The sequence below is a fragment of the Scyliorhinus canicula genome, chromosome 19 (assembly GCF_902713615.1).
Source record: "Scyliorhinus canicula chromosome 19, sScyCan1.1, whole genome shotgun sequence".
NCBI lineage: Eukaryota > Metazoa > Chordata > Chondrichthyes > Carcharhiniformes > Scyliorhinidae > Scyliorhinus > Scyliorhinus canicula.
In genome coordinates this window covers 78,242,574-78,259,717 of record NC_052164.1, presented here as the reverse complement: position 1 = coordinate 78,259,717, position 17,144 = coordinate 78,242,574, and the positions used below count along the sequence as shown (strand labels likewise).

The following is a 17,144-nucleotide window of genomic DNA, read 5'->3' as shown; positions in this document are numbered from 1 at the left end:
CGCTGCAAAAATGAGAAGACAAACAGTTAAAGTGTTCACATGATATCCTTCTGCCCACAATGTTAAAGGAGGAATTAACCTGGTATCTTAACCTGTCTATTAAAATAACACAAGGAGTAATGTCCCACAAATGTTACAATTGCAATACTGTATCTAGGTAATCGAGAAGTGTCCATAACCATTACTCTATGTTTAGATTGGAACAGATGACGGAACACTTATAAGCTGAAATCATTCCAGAAATGTTGTTAAATTTTGTATGGCTATTTTTCTTTAAATAAATCTTTTTCAACTGTTCAGAACTCCCCGGAGTTTATATTACAAAACTCAATGGGCAGATTTCCATCTCTAATAGCCTGCCTGGTTGTTTAGGAAATTTGGCCACATTCCACTCAAAGAGTCCGCTGGATTTTCCTTCTGCTGTAAGAAAGATCAGACAGGAGAGGTAACAAGTGTGAGATATTCCCAGTTGGACTTTTCTCGCTGTGCTCCGTCCAAGATACAGGAAAGCTGAAAGTATCAGGCCATTGGTTGGTTAATAAAATGAGAGATTGAGGCGAATATGAACAAGGAAACAGTAACTGAATAGGGAACAAGGAAGTACTGTTAGAGAGTGAATGCAACAAAAAAAACATTGGAACATAAATGACAGATCATCATTTGTGCGACAGAGTTAATTAGAAAATCAATCAGAATCAGTCAAGCATTCGCAACTGAAGGAAAGAGGACAGCAGGGTGGCCACAACTCTGGGAGATGAAAGAATATTAAAGCATGCAAACAGATGAAAACACATCATCCTGTCCTATGCTGTCATATAATGTAACTTCAGTTCAACATTATCCTTCATAGTATTGGTTCGAAAGCTCATGGATCCTGACCCACTGGGCACCCAACCTCAGTTAGTGTAAACAATGCTTCACATTCTACCAAGTTTCTGTCACAACATTTATCGAAATTAAACAACACCTGCCAGAAATAGGCCCATTCACCGACTCATTTAGAAATGCCTCTGATCTATTTTCTTCATCGAAAGTCCTTACATCTGCACAGAACTTTGCACATCTGCAGATTTGTGATCTGTTCTCCTGATGCTGTCATTCAGAACACTAGTATCAGGACGAGCATCAGTTCTAATAATAATCCCATTAATAACCAGTCTGCACACATGAACACTACTGGTGATAACTACTCTTTTGTCTTTGAGAAGTCTAGCCGTTCTTTTCCAACCCAAAATCGGCCTGCTAATCCCATATAACTCCACTTTATTTAGTAGCCTGAAAGTAATGAAGACTATCCTGGTCCATGAATATAAGAGACTTCAGCATTGCTTACAATGAATTTACAGATGCATTTAAATCTTACCTTCACCCTAGTCATACAATATTGTGAGGTTCAAATATAGGCATAAGATTTTCAGGCCATCCAGTCGTTGCTACTCAATAGTCTTGGTTGCTCCTGTTATGCCTGTTTAATACATACATTCATAGTCATTCAGGAGTGCTCTGCGTAAAGGCAGGTCTTTAGCTCATTGTTTGCTAATGATTCATCTTGAACTATTTTCCTGGCAGGTTTCTGTCAGCAGTGGTTAGATATTACCTTCCAATATCAGGGGCAGGGTGAGGAGGCAGGTCCCAAATCTACCTCAGCCAAGCCTGGGAATCAAACCTGTGCTATTGGTGCTATTCTGAACCGTATGCTTGCCACTTGCCAACTGGGCCAGCTTGTGCACCAGACATATGTCCGCATACCTAATAAATAAAGCATTTTACATTTTTCAGTAAATCTCATACTCCCTGCCCTTGAGTTATATTAAGATTAGTTAATTGTCCTACAAAAAAAACAGGTGGAATCTAGTCTCCACACTGGCATTGATTTTGCTGCCACATGACGTTCACCTATTTCACAATTTTCCTTGGGGATATTAATTAGGTCACAGATACAACCAGAGTATTTAAGTTTTAGTCAGCCTCTTGAGTGGAGATACTAATCAAATCTAATTTCTATTAATCTTTCTTCAAGTCTCTTCTCTAAATTAATGTATATCCAATATTCATAATTAAGTGTGAGGAATGAAGAATTTAAAATACTCATGAAGAGGTTTGCCGATGACATTAAATTGGCCACGCGGTTGATAGCCAGGAGGATTGCAGTGGACTGCAGGAAGATATAAATGGGCTAGTCAGTTGGGCGTGAAAGTGACAAATGGAATTCAACCAAGATTCTTATGGGGAGGTCAAAGAAGGCAAAGCATTACACAATAAATGGGAGGCTCCTGAGAGTTATAGAGGGATCTTGGAGTGAATGGGTTGGATTCTCCTCCGCCCACCACCAATCGCAGAGTTCCCAATGCGACATAGAATCCAGTATTGCTCAAAAAACAAGATCAGCGTTTGCACCCCACGCCAATGGGAGGATGCAAATGGGTCAACTTAACAAACGAGCTGGACACCGGATTCTCTAAGCCCATGTGAATCTCCAGTCCTCAGGACTGGTATTCACATGGCGATTATTGGCGCAGGTATTTCCCAGCATGCTCCAGCGTGGTGGGCCTTGCAGTGGGCCAAGGGGGTAACTCTTTTAGCGAGTTGCCCAAAGGTCCACCAGAGGGCCCCCCTCCCTCCTCACAATGCAAATCCTGCCCAACCCAACTCACCAGATTTCCCACCCACCCCCATCAGCTCACTCCTCCAGAGACACCCTCGATAAGAGAGGCCACCACCAGAGACTCCCCATAAGAGAGACCCCCACCCAGAGACCCCCCCCCCATAAGAGAGACCCATTCCAGAGACATCTGCAAAAGAGAGACACCCACCAGAGACCTTCCCATAAGAGAGACCGCCACCAGAACCCCTCCTCCCATTATAGAGACTACTGCCTGGAAGCCGCCCATACAGAGACACCAGCCTAGGAGCTCCCCGTTACAGAGACCGCTGCCTAGATGGCCCCATTACAGAGGCCGCTGCCTGGAAGCCCCCAGAAGACAGCCCACCACCAGAAACATCCTCCCCAATACAGAGACCGCTGCCCAGAAGACCTCCGTTATAGAGACTCTTGCCTGAAAGCCCCCCATTGTAGAAACTCCTGCCTCGATGCTGAAGAGAAGACCAGACAGAGAGAGTGAAAATAAAGCTCACTTGTGAAGTACGCTTGCTGTCTCAGGCAGAGAAAACAGCACCTGCAAATTCCTGGAAAGGGAAAACCAGGTAAGCTGGGTATAAAACCCCTCAGACCTTTGATCTGCAAGACTTTCATTCACATCAATATGAAAATAATTTTACTAGGCTGTGATTGACTGGTTACACACAGCTAACTGTCTAGATTGTTTAATCTTATTTCGCTTCATATTGAACGGATCTGAAGTAGTTGCTGTAAAACTATCCACAATGTTTATATACATCTAGCTATGATTGACAGATCTTGAACCACATCAAAGGCAGTTAAGTGCTTTCTGCAGAGAAAAAGAAGAAGTGAGAGCATATCCAGCAGGGATCTCTCTAATAGGGTCTCTGTAATGGGTAGGTTTCCATGGAGTTTCTATAATGGGGGTTTCTGGTGGGATTCTCTCTTTCTAGGGGGTCTCTCTTACGGGATGTCTCTTGTGGGGGTCTCTGTAATGGGGAGGTTGGGTCATTTGGTAATGTGGTGAGGGTGACCCAGAAAATCCCGTGGTGGGGGGGCGAATTGCATTGTGGGGTGGGGAAATAGCTCCAGACCTCGCTATTCGGCCGCTAAACATGTGGTCAATATGCTGGAGAAACTGATGGGGGAGGAGGTCATTGACTGTCCCCTTGATCGAGATGGATTGGGTGGACAGGGCCACTGAGGAGGAGGCCAAAGGTGGGAGGGGGGAGTGGGGGGGGGGGGGGGGTGTCATGAGAGCGATAGTGGTTACGCTGCATCATTTTCTCAATAAGGAGAAAATCATGAGGTGGTCGAGGCAGACGAAGAAGTGCACCTGGTGGGGGGGAAGCGAGCTGTGAGTATACCTGGAGCTGGGTATGGAGTTGACCAAGCAGCAGGCTGACTACAACCGGATCAAGGCTGCATTCTAGAAGGACGTTGTGACATTTGGAGTGCTGTATCCTGCTCGTCTGTGGGTCATGCATCAGAATCGGGAGTTTTATTTTGATACGCCGGAGGAGGCAAGAGATTTTGTGATATACCATGGACTGGGAGGAGTGTGCAGACTCTGAACTGCGGACAGTAGAGATGTTAAATGTGGGGAATGTGGGTTCACAGGATGGGTGGATTGGTGAATTCAATGAGAATGGGAGCGGAGAGGGTGAGTGTGCTTTCTTTTTTGTTTGGGTTTTGGGGTGTGGGTGGTGAAGGGCAGATTTGGGGAAGGGGGGTAGATGGCGGCCCCAGGCAGGGGCTACCATACAAGCAAGTTGACTAGTTAACAGAAGTGAAGTTGGGGATTGACGGGAGGAGGAGCCGGGGGGGGGGGGGGGGGGGGGTTGTTTGGTTATGAGGGGGAAGGGGAGGGGTGGGGTGGGTTGCTGACGTGGGAAATGCTGGTGTGGTACAGTTGGTTATGGAGGGATGGCAGCGGACATCTTAGGGAGGGGTTATGGGGCATGGACCGTGGTTAGCTGGGTAAAGAAGGGATATGGTTGACCGGCAATGAAAGGGGGCGGGGAGCCCCCGTCCCGGTTGATTATGTGGAATGTGCAGGGGCGGAACGGACCGGTTAAATGGTCCCGTGTTTTTGAACACTTCAAGAGTTTGAAGGTGGTCATGGTTTTCTTCAGGAGATACATCTGAAGCTGGGGGATCAAACAAGGCTGAGGAAGGGGTGGGTGGGCAGGTGTTCCACTTGGGGTTGGATATAAAGATGAGGGGGGCAAAGTTAAGTTCGCCATACATGGACTGGAAGAGGTGATACCCTGAGGTACAAGCCGTTTATCGACTTCCTTAAAGTGAACTGAGGCATCAGCTGGGGAGCAGGTATAGTTAGGGGTGTTTTTTTGGGGTGGCTATGAGAGGAAGGGAAATAAAGGGGAGGCGATGTTGGGGTGACGGTGGTTGGAGAGCTGGAGGGTAGAGGGCAGATGGGGAGGGTGCGCTGTTAGTTCTGTTACCTGTTGCCGAGGTTTGGCTTTTGTATTTGTGTACATATGAAAAATGCCTTCAAGAAAAATATTTCTAAAAAAAAAGGCGTATGGAATCCTTTAATTTATTAGCTAAGGCATAAAAAATAGCAATAAGGGAGGATTAGCTGTAACTATATGAAACATTAGTTAGGCCACAGCAGGTTCTGCTTACCTCATTACCAAAGCGTGTAATTGCATTCAAGATTGGTACCGAGGTGATTGACAAGGATGTTCCAGGACTGGAAAATTGCAGCTATGAGGGAAGATTGGATAGGCTGGGGTTTCTGTCCTTGGAACAGAGGAGGCTGAGGGAAGATTTGATTGAGATGTACAAAATTGTGAGGGGCCTGGATAGAGTAGATGGGAAGGGCCTACTTACTTTAGCAGAGAGGTCAATGAGTAGGGGCAAAGACTTAAAGTGATTGGCAGGAATATTGAAGTGGAGTTGAGGAAAATGTTTTTACCCAGATGGTTGTGGGGGGCTCTGAAACGCACTGCCTGAAAGGGTAGTAGACGCAGAAACTCTCAACTCACTTAAAAGGTGTCTGAATATGCACCTCATGTGCCATAACCTTCAAGGCCATGAACCACGTGCTGGACAGTGGGATAGGCTGGGTGGCTAGTTTGTTGGCTGGCACAGACTCAATGGGCCAAATGGCCTCTTTCTGTGCCCTAAGCTTTCTATGATTCTCTGATCTTCATTTAAATTAGCCCTTCAACTGATATAAATATTACATCACCACGGCTGATATTATATTTCTAGATAATATACCTGCCCTGGTCACTTTGCAGCAAGTCTCATTGCCAGATAACACATGTGACATAAAATGTAGGGATTCGTACCTGCCTGGGATAGTGCAGCTTAGACATGAACCAATAGGAGTACTCGTGCATGCAGTTTGCATGATTGTCACAGAGTAGTTGATACTTAAATGCAGACAAGCAGTGTTAGTGATGGATGCAATGTGATTTTGTATAATCATTTGAGCATATAAATGTTTCTTGCAAGAAAACATATTATTCAGCCTCTGCAAATGGGAATACACATATTTACACAAATTAAACGTATCTGTGCTTTAACGAGCAACATATTTTTCAGCCCTCTTTTCAATGTATCCAAACCATCCACAGCCCTTGATCAAGGAGGAAGCGAACTTGGTCTGTGAAGGCTTTTAATGATGTTCTGTAATTATAGGTTGTAGACACATAAAGCTTGTTTGACATGTTCTCATTGTTTTATCACCTATTTCATTTGACCTGGCACTCTACGTCCTGTCAATTCCTCCCCTTTGAAGTGAAAATGAAGTCAGAAAGTAGCTAGATGCAGAATAGTGATTGTGAATCCATGTCCCTGCTCTCTGAGGTACACACATTTACCTTTTACACTTCTGAACTGGAAGTGTATTGGATACATCATTGTGTGTGCCAGCTTGCCTCACTCTGGTGAGATGCAAACTGAGGGCCACACTGTCAGGGATACCATCCTCTGCAGGAGTCAATAAGGCAAAGCCCAGTCTGAATAGTTGAGTAGATGTTAAAGATCCTATAGCACTATTGAAATAAAAGTATGATCATAGAATCCCTAAAGTGTAGAAGGAGGCCATTTGGCCCATCGAGTCTGCACTGACCCTCTGAAGGAGCACCCTACCCATGCCCATTCCCTGCCCTTTCCCCGTAACCCCACCTGACCTGCACACTAAGGAGCAATTTTTTAACATGGCCTATCCACCTAACCTGAACATCATTGGACTATGGGAGGAAACCGAAGCACTCGGAGGAAACAGGGGCAGACATGGGGAGAAAGTGCAAACCCCACATAGACAGAATGCCAAGACCAGAATTGAACCGTGGTCCTTGGCACTATGAGGCAGCGGTGCTAACCGCTGTGCCACCGTGCCGCCTAATTCTGAATTCACCTGATGTACAGGTCAATGTCACAAAAGAAAAGCGCTATTCACTTAATTTCAATCACCCCTTTGTTCAGAATAGCTACAGCTGTTCGTAGTTGCATTACAGAAGTAATTTGTTTTGACCAGAGTCTATGCTTCATAAATGCAAGCGTAATCATTATATATTATACCATATTGGACAGAAACATGATATCGACTCAGGACACAATCGGTGGAGGGAGCAATGTGGAGCGCCATCTAGTGATGGAGTCTGAGCTACCCTGACTGTTAGCAAAAGAAAAAAGGCAGTTACCAAGAAGAATTCAAGGCCAAGAATGTTCTCAGTCAGTCTTCACAAAGTTTTCAAAAACCAAACTAAATTTGTCCTTTTTCTTTCAGATGACGGGAGTGAGAATGGCAACCGCCGGGATCTTGGTCAGTCATCAGGCTCCAAGGAATATTGTCCATCAGATAAGGATATCGTGGAGGTGATCAGGACAGAGTATGTTTATACACGGCCTCCTCCCTGGTCAGATATCCTCCCCACAATTCACGTCATTACTCCAACTTACAGCAGGCCTGTACAGAAGGCAGAACTGACGAGGGTTGCTAACACCCTACTTCATGTGCCCAACCTCCACTGGATAGTGGTGGAGGACGGACAGAGGAGAACAACACTGGTGACCCGACTCCTCAAAGAGACAGGACTTAACTACACACACCTGAATGTAGAAACACCACGCAGTTACAAGTTGAGGGGGGATATCCGGGATCCTCGCTTCCCACGTGGCACAATGCAAAGAAACCTGGCACTGAGGTGGCTTCGAGAAATGTTCAATTTAAACAACACACAGCAAGGGATCATATATTTTGCAGACGATGACAACACATACAGTTTGGAGTTGTTCGAGGAGGTAAGGTCGATTTCGTAACAATGGATATTGGTGATAAAAGCATGCGGCAAGTTTGTTCTCTGAGCAATGGACTCGGATGATGGTTCAATCCATGGCAGAAATAATTTTATTTTAAATCATTATCTAACCTCGCAGGTTACAGACTTCAACATCCTTCTGCTTGTTGCCTTGTAATAGTGGACCATGGAGATCCATATTAGAATAATCATAGAATCATAGAATTAACACTGCAGAAGGGGGCCATTCAGTAGCACCCTACTAAAGTCCATGTATCTACCCTATCCCCGTAACCCAGTAACCCCCACCTAACATTTTTGACACTAAGGGCAATTTAGCATGGCCAATCCACCTAACCCGCACATCTTTCGACTGTGGGAGGAAACCAGAGCACCCAGAGGAAACCCACGCAGACACGGGGAGAACGTGCAGACTCCGCCCAGACAAATAATCATATATGAGGGCGGCATGTCACGCAGTGGTTAGCACTAGGATCTAGTGGAATCCCGGCCCTGGGTCACTGTCCATGTGGAGTTTGTGCATTCTCCCCATGTCTGTGTGGGTTTCACCCCCCACAACCCAAAGAAGTGCAGGTAGGTGGATTGGCGACGCTAAATTGCCCTTAATTGAAAAAAACATTGGGTACCCTAAATTTATTTTAAAAAATCATATATGGGGGGGTGAATCTCTGATTGCCGACGCCGAAACCGCGTTCAGCCGGAGAATCCCTGTTTGCGCTCAAATCGGGGGCGGCACCATTTTTGCGATGCCCTGCCCCCTCAAAAACAGCGTTTGAGTACACTGCATGCCACCCCCGATGGGCCGAGCTCCCGACGGCACTATTTTTTTTCATGGACCCCGCGTGGCTGCCACAGTCGGGGGGGGAGCCGTGGCTCTGGCCGGGAAGGCTTCGGCGAGGGCTGGAGGGACTGGTGGGGGATGGTCAGGGGTGGCGAGGGGAGTTACTGGGGGTCATTATTTGGCAGGCCGGGTCCACGCGCTGCACGGTGCACGCCATGCACAACATGCACGCCATGTTGCACGGTGCGGCCACCACAGGCCGCCGAGCGCATGCACGGCCACGGTGCCGACCATTCTCCAGCTGTGTTTGGCGCAGAAGCCGGGAGCTTTATTCAGCGCAGCTGCAAGCCCCGCAATGGTCCCTGAATCGGCGCAGCTGTTGCGCCATTTGTTCTGGCATAAAATGCCACTGTTACCTAGCCAGCATCTGAACTTACTCTGGAAATTGGAGAATCCAGCCCATGGAGTCTGGATAGATCGGATTCCTGAGCCGAATGGCCTCTGGTCAGTCAGAGTTTCTTACATCCTCATGTTAAATGTATGCCATTTTTGGTTTAGGAAAATGTTCATTCGTCTTATTAGATATATGGAATGATGTCTAACTAGGAGATACAAACTCAAAATGACTGGAATGGTAGACAGCTCGGAGCGAGTTGTAAACATCAAACTTAATTCAGCACCTAAGACATTATAATCCACCTGATCCTTAAAGAATGACACATGTAATCCTTGTGCAATTTTAGTTAGCCAGATCTTTCATGTCAACATCTCACTATGTAAGTAAGTATCTCACACTCTTGCTCTTTACCTGGCTAGGTAATGTATTCCACTGTGACCATTATGATCTCCTGGTGGTAGCAGCAGCAATGGAAGAAGGAGTTACATCTAAATTGGGGTTTGGAGATAGAGGAAGGTGTGGCTATTTTATCTGATAACAAAGCATCGAGGTTAAGGAATCTTCCACATGCTCCACTGAGGACCAAAGAGAAAAGATTCTTAATAATAATCTTTATTGTCACAAGTAAGCTTACATTAGCACTGCAATGAACTTACTGTGAAAAGCCCTTAGTCGCCACATTCCGGCGCCTGTTTGGGCACACGGAGGGAGAATTCAAAATGTCCAAATTATCTAACGGTACGTCTTTCGCGACTTGTGGGAGGAAATCGGAGCAAACCCACACAGACACAGGGAGAATGTGCAAACTCCACACAGGTAGTGACCCAAGCCAGGAATCGAACCTGGGACCCTGGAGCTGTGGAGCAACAGTGCTAACCACTGTGCTATTTATCCTTCATGTACAGCCTTATTCCGACCCCAGAACACCCCAGGAAGGATATATTGATCTCAGAGAGGGTTCAATACCAATTCTCCAGAATTACAAAGAAAGTTAGAAGATTAAATTGCAATGGCAGGTTGCAGAAAGTTGGTTTGTATTCCACTGAGTCTGAAAGATTGATGGGTGAGGTGATTGATGTTCAAGATGTTAAAGGATACGCTATGAAGCACTTTTCTTTACACAAATGATAACAGAAAACTAAAATGCTACTCCCTCAACGTCGATCCTATGACAATTGAAGCTTCCAAGACTGCGATCGATATGGTTTTATTAGGTAGAGGTATCAGGGAGATGGAACTAACAAAACAAAATGCTGTTTTTCCTTCACGGCAGTGTGCTGTCTACAGCTGATTATGGGTCTGCTGACTTGAATGCCCAAATCCTGATCTGTGCTCTCAGCACACAAAGCGACATAAAATCAATCTTCTGAGTCTATCCTAAAATCTGTGAGTTACCTGTCCATTCAAATGTTAAAATCCCTTCAGTATATATTCTGAAAAAGTGGCTTTGCTTTGGCCCATTACAGATAGCTTTTATTTTATGATGACGTACAGAAATGTATTACCCCAGAACGAACAGAACAAGTGAATGATAACGCCGAAGGGCCAGCATTTGCAAAATTCGCCTACACTTTCACAAGTACATGGGTCATTATGCCTCAACTTGAGAAACAATGTTCAGCCCATTAGGATTGTAACAATATGTAATATAGTTTGCATAAATCACAATGTTTTGTAGCCCACAGTGCCAGTGGAGTAACAAATATGGTAATGAGACAATGACAAATGAAACATAATTCCCATCATTTGTTTTTCACTAATATTGCACTTAACTTTGCATCTTTGATGGTTATCGTGCTCTTTCAAGCATTATAAGGAGTGTGGTTATCAAAGCTGAACCTTTCGAGTATTCTAATTTATCTCTTTTGACAATATATGTTAACATGACATAATTCGTAATGTAAGGAATCCTCCACAACAACAAAATGGAATCTCTTTGAGCCCTGCAAATGTGAGTTACAATCTCACATTTTGTCCCTTACACTAAATAACTAGTCTGTGAAACTCCAATCCATTGCATCAGGTCCTTGACGCAAAAAATCTCACGGGTGGTCAGAGTGAAAACTCTGGAAGGAAGCAGGAAATTCAGGGGGCGATTGAACTGCCTCATGGTGCCCGACTCAGAGACGCCAAGAGGCCGTTAAACCTCGGAAGAGGCCTCTCGCGGGATTTGCGATGCTTAGGACGCCTCGCGAGATCCAACGCTGGAGAGATCCAGATTAAATGAGCCATTCAGCTCATTTAAATATGTTGCCATCTGATTCATCTGAAGCCCAGGAATGAGTGCCCAGATCTGGGAGACTTCGCCATTGCGCCGTTTCGCACTGGTCCACACAAATATGGACCAGGCATAATGGCACCTAGCGAGGGCTCTCCCATGTGATGGGAGCCCCCCGGGTGGTTGGTTCTGAGCAGGGTGGCACCCTGGCACTCCTGGTACCACCCAGACACCTTGGTACTGACAGCCTGGCACCATAGCGCTGGCACCTGCACACCCTGCCAGTGCCACCCTGGCACTTCTAGGGTGTCAGTCTGGCAGACAAAAGGCGACCTGAAGCCCGAATCAAGGTGCTTGGATGCCAGATTGTCTGTGCCACGAATCGGGGCTGGGGGTGTCCTTCCTTTAAGAGCTTGGGTGAGGGGGGGCTCGAGGACCCCCAAAGAGATGAGTTGGGGCATTGGAGGGGTTTGCTGTCTGCGGCGGGTTGTTTGAGTGGGGTCGAGAGCTCGGGGGTAAAATTAGTAAATGTTCAGAGTATTCTGCCTGGACAGGACTGTGGGCTTTTAATGTTCTCAGTAACATAATAACCCTTTAGACTGGATGTGATGCAAGAAGACTCCTGAAGGGTTATTTGGGAGGGACGGAGATTTGGCCTGGCTGGCGGACACAACTTGTGACTAAGTGAAAAATACCTCCCAGGACATATCGCAAATGACTCATGAGAATTTGGCAAGCTGTTGTGCAGGCACAGCATGGGGCAGCATGTACAAATGGCGTCCCGATCTCTTCCTGCATTGACGATCTGAGCACTGATGTTGCAATGTGAATCCCACCCACAATGGGCTGGATCACCTTTTGGCAAATCTGCATATTAGAGTGAGGCAGTAAGCTTTCGCCTAATCTGCAGATTCCTGAGGTACCTGAAGCTTTGGGATTCAACCCTTTCATAAGGGCTGTTCAGCACTGGTCCCCATGAATGGGGACTAGATAGATCAGAACTGATGGGGGTCTCTCCGGGGATTGGAGGCCCCTAGCTGCATGTTCTTTGGGCGAGGTAGCACCCTGGCACTGCAGGTGCCACCTGGGTACTTGGCAGTGCTGCCTGATCATGGCTGATGATCCAACTTAATAGCCTAATCCCGCTTTCCCCCATATCATTTGATGCTCTTCGCCCTAATTGCTATATCTTACTGCTTCTTGAAACCACACAATGTTTTGGACTGAACTACTTCCTGTGGTAATGAATTCCACAGATTCCCCACTCTCTGGGTGAAGAAATTCCTCCTCATCTCTGTCCTAAATGGTCTTCCCCGTATCCTCAAACTGTGACCCCTGGTTCTGGACACACACCATCAGGCGCAACGCACGTCGTTACAACCGCGTTGGCATATCATTATCGGACCCACCCATGATGCTCCGCCTTCGATGGACCGAGTTCCTGGTGGTACGGGCCACGTGTGGTCTCAACAGTCATGAGCCTGGCATGATGGCTGTGGAGAGAGCGAGAGGACGTATGGACAGTATCCAGCACCGCCATATTTTGCCGACAGTTGTGACGCTGGCTGGGGAGCTTCTGCTAGGGCTGGGATAAGTAGTGGGGGGTGGCCAGGAGGTGGGCTGTGGGGTTGGGTTGGATGGGTATTGAAGTTGTAATCACCAAGAAATCTCCCCTAAACCAAAAAATGGGTCAAGAAATTCTTAGTGGTGAACAGGGATTCCCTTGAGTCCCTGACTCCTAGGCAGACTGAGGTGGGTGCGATTCGGGTCAAACTAATGTTTCAAGTTAGTCACCGGAATAACCCATATCTTCCTAGAAGATTTTGTTTACTCACCACTCCATAGCTCTACTCATGGGTCAGGCTTTTATAAGTAGAGTAAGTAAACTTTCTGATATCCACTCTTTCAGGTTATCAACTTAACTTTATTTTCAAATTAAAAGATTAAAACTACTTTTAAAAAAGGATATAAAAGATCTTTTCTTTAGATGCTTTGGGCCAGTTGTAAGACCTACAGGTCTTCCTTGTCAATCATTATTCTTTTAATTTTGGGTCTTCTGATGTATTTTCTGGGCTGCTTGGTTTTTAAAAGTGAGCCTCACAGCCTTTTCTTCTTCCTTCCTCCAACTCTTTATTTATTTGTGACCTTGTTCTTTATCACTGCTGGCTCCTTGCCCACTTTGCGGAGCTGACCGCCCAGCCTCCACACGATTAATTCTGCTCTGGTCATCGGCAGCCTTCCTCTCCAGCTGCCTTTCTCCAACTAACTTCTAACTGCTTTTTCAACTGCTTTCCAACTGCCGTTTCTTTTAAAAATAACCTCCTGCCTCCTGCTCGCCCTCCCAACCGCCGCTTCTCGCTGAAAAGCAACGGCCCCCACGAGTCACAGTGCACGCCTCCTGCTTGCCCAACATCAGTTCCCAAACAAAAATCCCAAGTCCTCCCAGAACAACATTCATGACCTAAGTGCCACATTTTTCCATTTTTTCATTACAGTATGCGGTCCGGCACAAGCGGCGCCATATTTTCAGGTGCGATCAGTGTGTGTGTGGGGCTGTAAGTGTACACATGGCTGCAGCTTGTCAGCCCTACGCATGTCCAGCACCGACCTGCTGATTCTACCACCATTTTTCATGCGCACCGCAGATGTTTCCCTTGGCGCTGGTGCTAGCCCCTTACCAGTAGCGGAATGGGTGCAGGTGCGGCGCCAGATTTTCCTTCGTGGAACTCCACAAATCCTCCGTTGGTGTCAGCTACTTAGCCACAGGAACGGAGAATCCAGCCCACATGCTGAAATCCTGACTTCTGATCCATAAGGTCGTTGTTATCTCAAATTGTTAGGGTAACATGCAAATGCCCAGTTTTTGAGGGTATCCGGTGCAAAGCATATCATTTCAGTTATTTAAGTTTTTTGTGACGATATCATCAAATGTGATTGGAGCTCAAGGGGCGGATTTTGGTCTGGCCCCCCCTTTCCAAGCCAAGAGGTCTGATAATCAATGGAAAACCCCGTGCACTTAACACGGTTGGTGTGCGCTGCAGCACCTTGTCGGAACAAAGACACCAATGTTGGGTCACCTATGACAACTTGGCATCATCAGTACTGTCGTAACCTTTTGTTTTAGAAAGTGGGTTTACTTCAGTTTTGCCAGGAAACTTAAACGCTTAATGGGGTCTTGAAACATATAAAACTTATCAATCAATTATTTTATTATTTACACCTTTAAATAAGAAACGCAAACTGTGTTCTGTTGTCATCATGAGTGATAGTACTTGCCTGTACTGTAAAAGGGAAAATAAACACTTTCATTTATATAGCGCCTTTCACAACTTGTGCTTGCCTCAAGGTGTAATTTTCAGCTGTTCAACAGTGAACTGCAGCAATGCAGGAAACGCAGCAGCCAATGTGTGCACTGCAAGCTCCCACAAACAACAAAGTGACAATGACCACAGAATCTGTTTTTGGAATGTTTATTGAGGTAAAAATATGTCAGGACACCAGGGATAACCAACTTCTTCTAAATACTGCCATGAGCTCTCTTACATTCACCTGAGACAGCAGATGGGACCTTGTTTTAAAATTTCATCCAAAAAAGGAACCATTGAGAGTGTAGCGCCCCCTCAGTATTGCAGTGGAATGTCAGCCTTGATTTCTGAGCTCAAATCTAGGAGCAGCATTTGAACCCACAACCTTCTAAAGGTATGGGGTTAGCTTTGATTTCATCCTAACACAAAATATGAAGAAATTATGCTTACAGGCTTTTGAAATCATATTGAATATGAGGACTAGAGAGGAACATCCCACTTGTAAAAGCCACGGCCAGAATGATCCAGATGAACAACTGTGACTGATCCTTTAAAGGTGAACAGTGATCCATTGGCCATTCTTTGGTCAACTTGACGCTGCTTTTGATTCCTATAAAAGGCCTGTCCACCATTCTAAAAATAATTTGTGCAGCAATTAGCTGACACTACAAGCTCCCATTGTTGCCCCAGTCATGAACCACGCTTCATTCAACATAACTCTTCTGAAAAAATTATTTTTGAAAGATATATTAATTTTATGCATGTTTTATTTGAAACCTACATGAGAGATTCAAAAGCTATTATTGTATAGTTCAGCACTTTGGGAAAAATACAAACTGTGATCTGTCCTAAGTCCCAAAACAACATTGCAGAAATCTGTTAGTCATTCTTCAATATGTCAGCCTTAACAGGTTTATGCTGAGCATGGTTCCTATTTATTCATCTGTGTAAAGTTAATCAAAATATCCATTAAGGCTTCTATATTTCTGTAAATGTTCCTGACATTGCCATGCTTAGCACTACGGCATCTTCAGGAGATGTTGAAGAATAAAGAATTGTTGAAGAATATGGAATAAAGTTTTGTTTAAGTGCCTTGCATACTTTGCTGGAGCTTCAGAAACTTCACATGGATCTTTGACAAAGGGTCATCTGGACTCAAAATGTTAGCTCTTTTCTCTCCCTACAGATGCTGCCAGACCTGCTGAGATTTTCCAACATTTTCTCTCCAGTTTTTTTTTTACTTTAACGTAAATATAGAATGCTCAAATCATTTATTCCAATTAAGTGCCAATTTAGCATGGCCAACCCACCTAACCTGCACATCTTTGGGTTGTGGGGGCGAAACCCACGCAAACACGGATGAATGTGCAAACTCCACATGGACAGTGACCCAGAGCCGGGATCGAACCTGGGACCTCGGCGCTGTGAGACAGCAGTGCTAATCACTGCACCACCGTGCTGCCGGCTAATCAGTGTTTAAACCAAGAATCTCTTCTAGACTTCATCTTCTTCTTTGATGAAGGAATCCCTTTCAATTCCCTCAATTGAAAGGGAAGTTGATTCCTCTGCATACTGTTGCCATTCAGCGAGTAGAACATTCCGGACTGGACGATTAATTGTTTACTGTGCAAGAGGATGATCCTTTTCCTTAGCGGCAAAATTATTTTAAAATATTTGCTCGTCACAAATTGGGAAGCCACACGGTTTTAAAACTTTGTTACCTGTTTTCAGTCAGCGGGTCATTGTGACGTCTGCATTGCTCAGCACATTGCAGACTAGAGAACAATATTTAGTCAGTGAGGTTTCACTCTCCTGATTACTGTGTATCTGCTACTATGTGCATACATGGTGGGATAGCTATGACACAGAGGAGTTTATTCACAAAACTGCCAGAATCAAAAAGTTTGTTTCTACTTACTCATCAAGATGGTCATTTAAATCGTATCATCAGCACCTTCAATGTAACATCCCAACAAGGATCAATATCTTCAATGCCATACCCCAGCAAGGATCAGCACCTTCAGGGTAATATCCCAATAAGGTTCAGCATCTTTGGAACAGATTGCTGAAGATGGAAATATCAAATATTAGAAATTGATTAAAATGTGTGTTCAGGTTGGGAAAAATCATATTGCTCACATATTTACAGATCCCCATATAAATTTAGGCAAAGGAAGTCTTTATTCTTTCATGGGATGTGGGTGTCAATGGCTGGGCCCGCATTTGTTGCCCATCCCTAATCACCCTTGAACTGAGTGCCTTGCTCGGCCATTTCGGAGAGCAGTTAAAAACCATCCACATTGCTGTGGGTCTGGAGTCACACGTAGGCCAGACCAGGTAAGTATGGAAAATTTCCTCTCTAAAGGACATGGTGTTTTGAGATAATTGATGATAGTTTCATGGTCACCATTACTGAGACTAGTTTTCCATTCCAGATTTTATTAATTGAATTTCAATTCCATCATCTCCCATAATGGGGTTTGAACCCATGTCCCTTGGGCCTCTGAATTGCTAGTCCAATGGCAT

At 45.2% G+C, this 17,144-nt stretch overlaps 1 protein-coding gene across 5 annotated transcripts in view; it reads left to right on the top strand.

The window, feature by feature from the left end:
- Positions 1-17,144, top strand: part of LOC119954076 (galactosylgalactosylxylosylprotein 3-beta-glucuronosyltransferase 1-like) — a 216,723-nt gene that overhangs the window by 176,020 nt on the left and 23,559 nt on the right. For all 5 annotated transcript variants that reach the window (XM_038778925.1, XM_038778926.1, XM_038778928.1 and 2 more), the window contains one exon: positions 7,386-7,900. In XM_038778925.1, the coding sequence (XP_038634853.1) occupies positions 7,386-7,900 (515 nt within the window). The remainder of the gene's footprint in view (positions 1-7,385; positions 7,901-17,144) is intronic.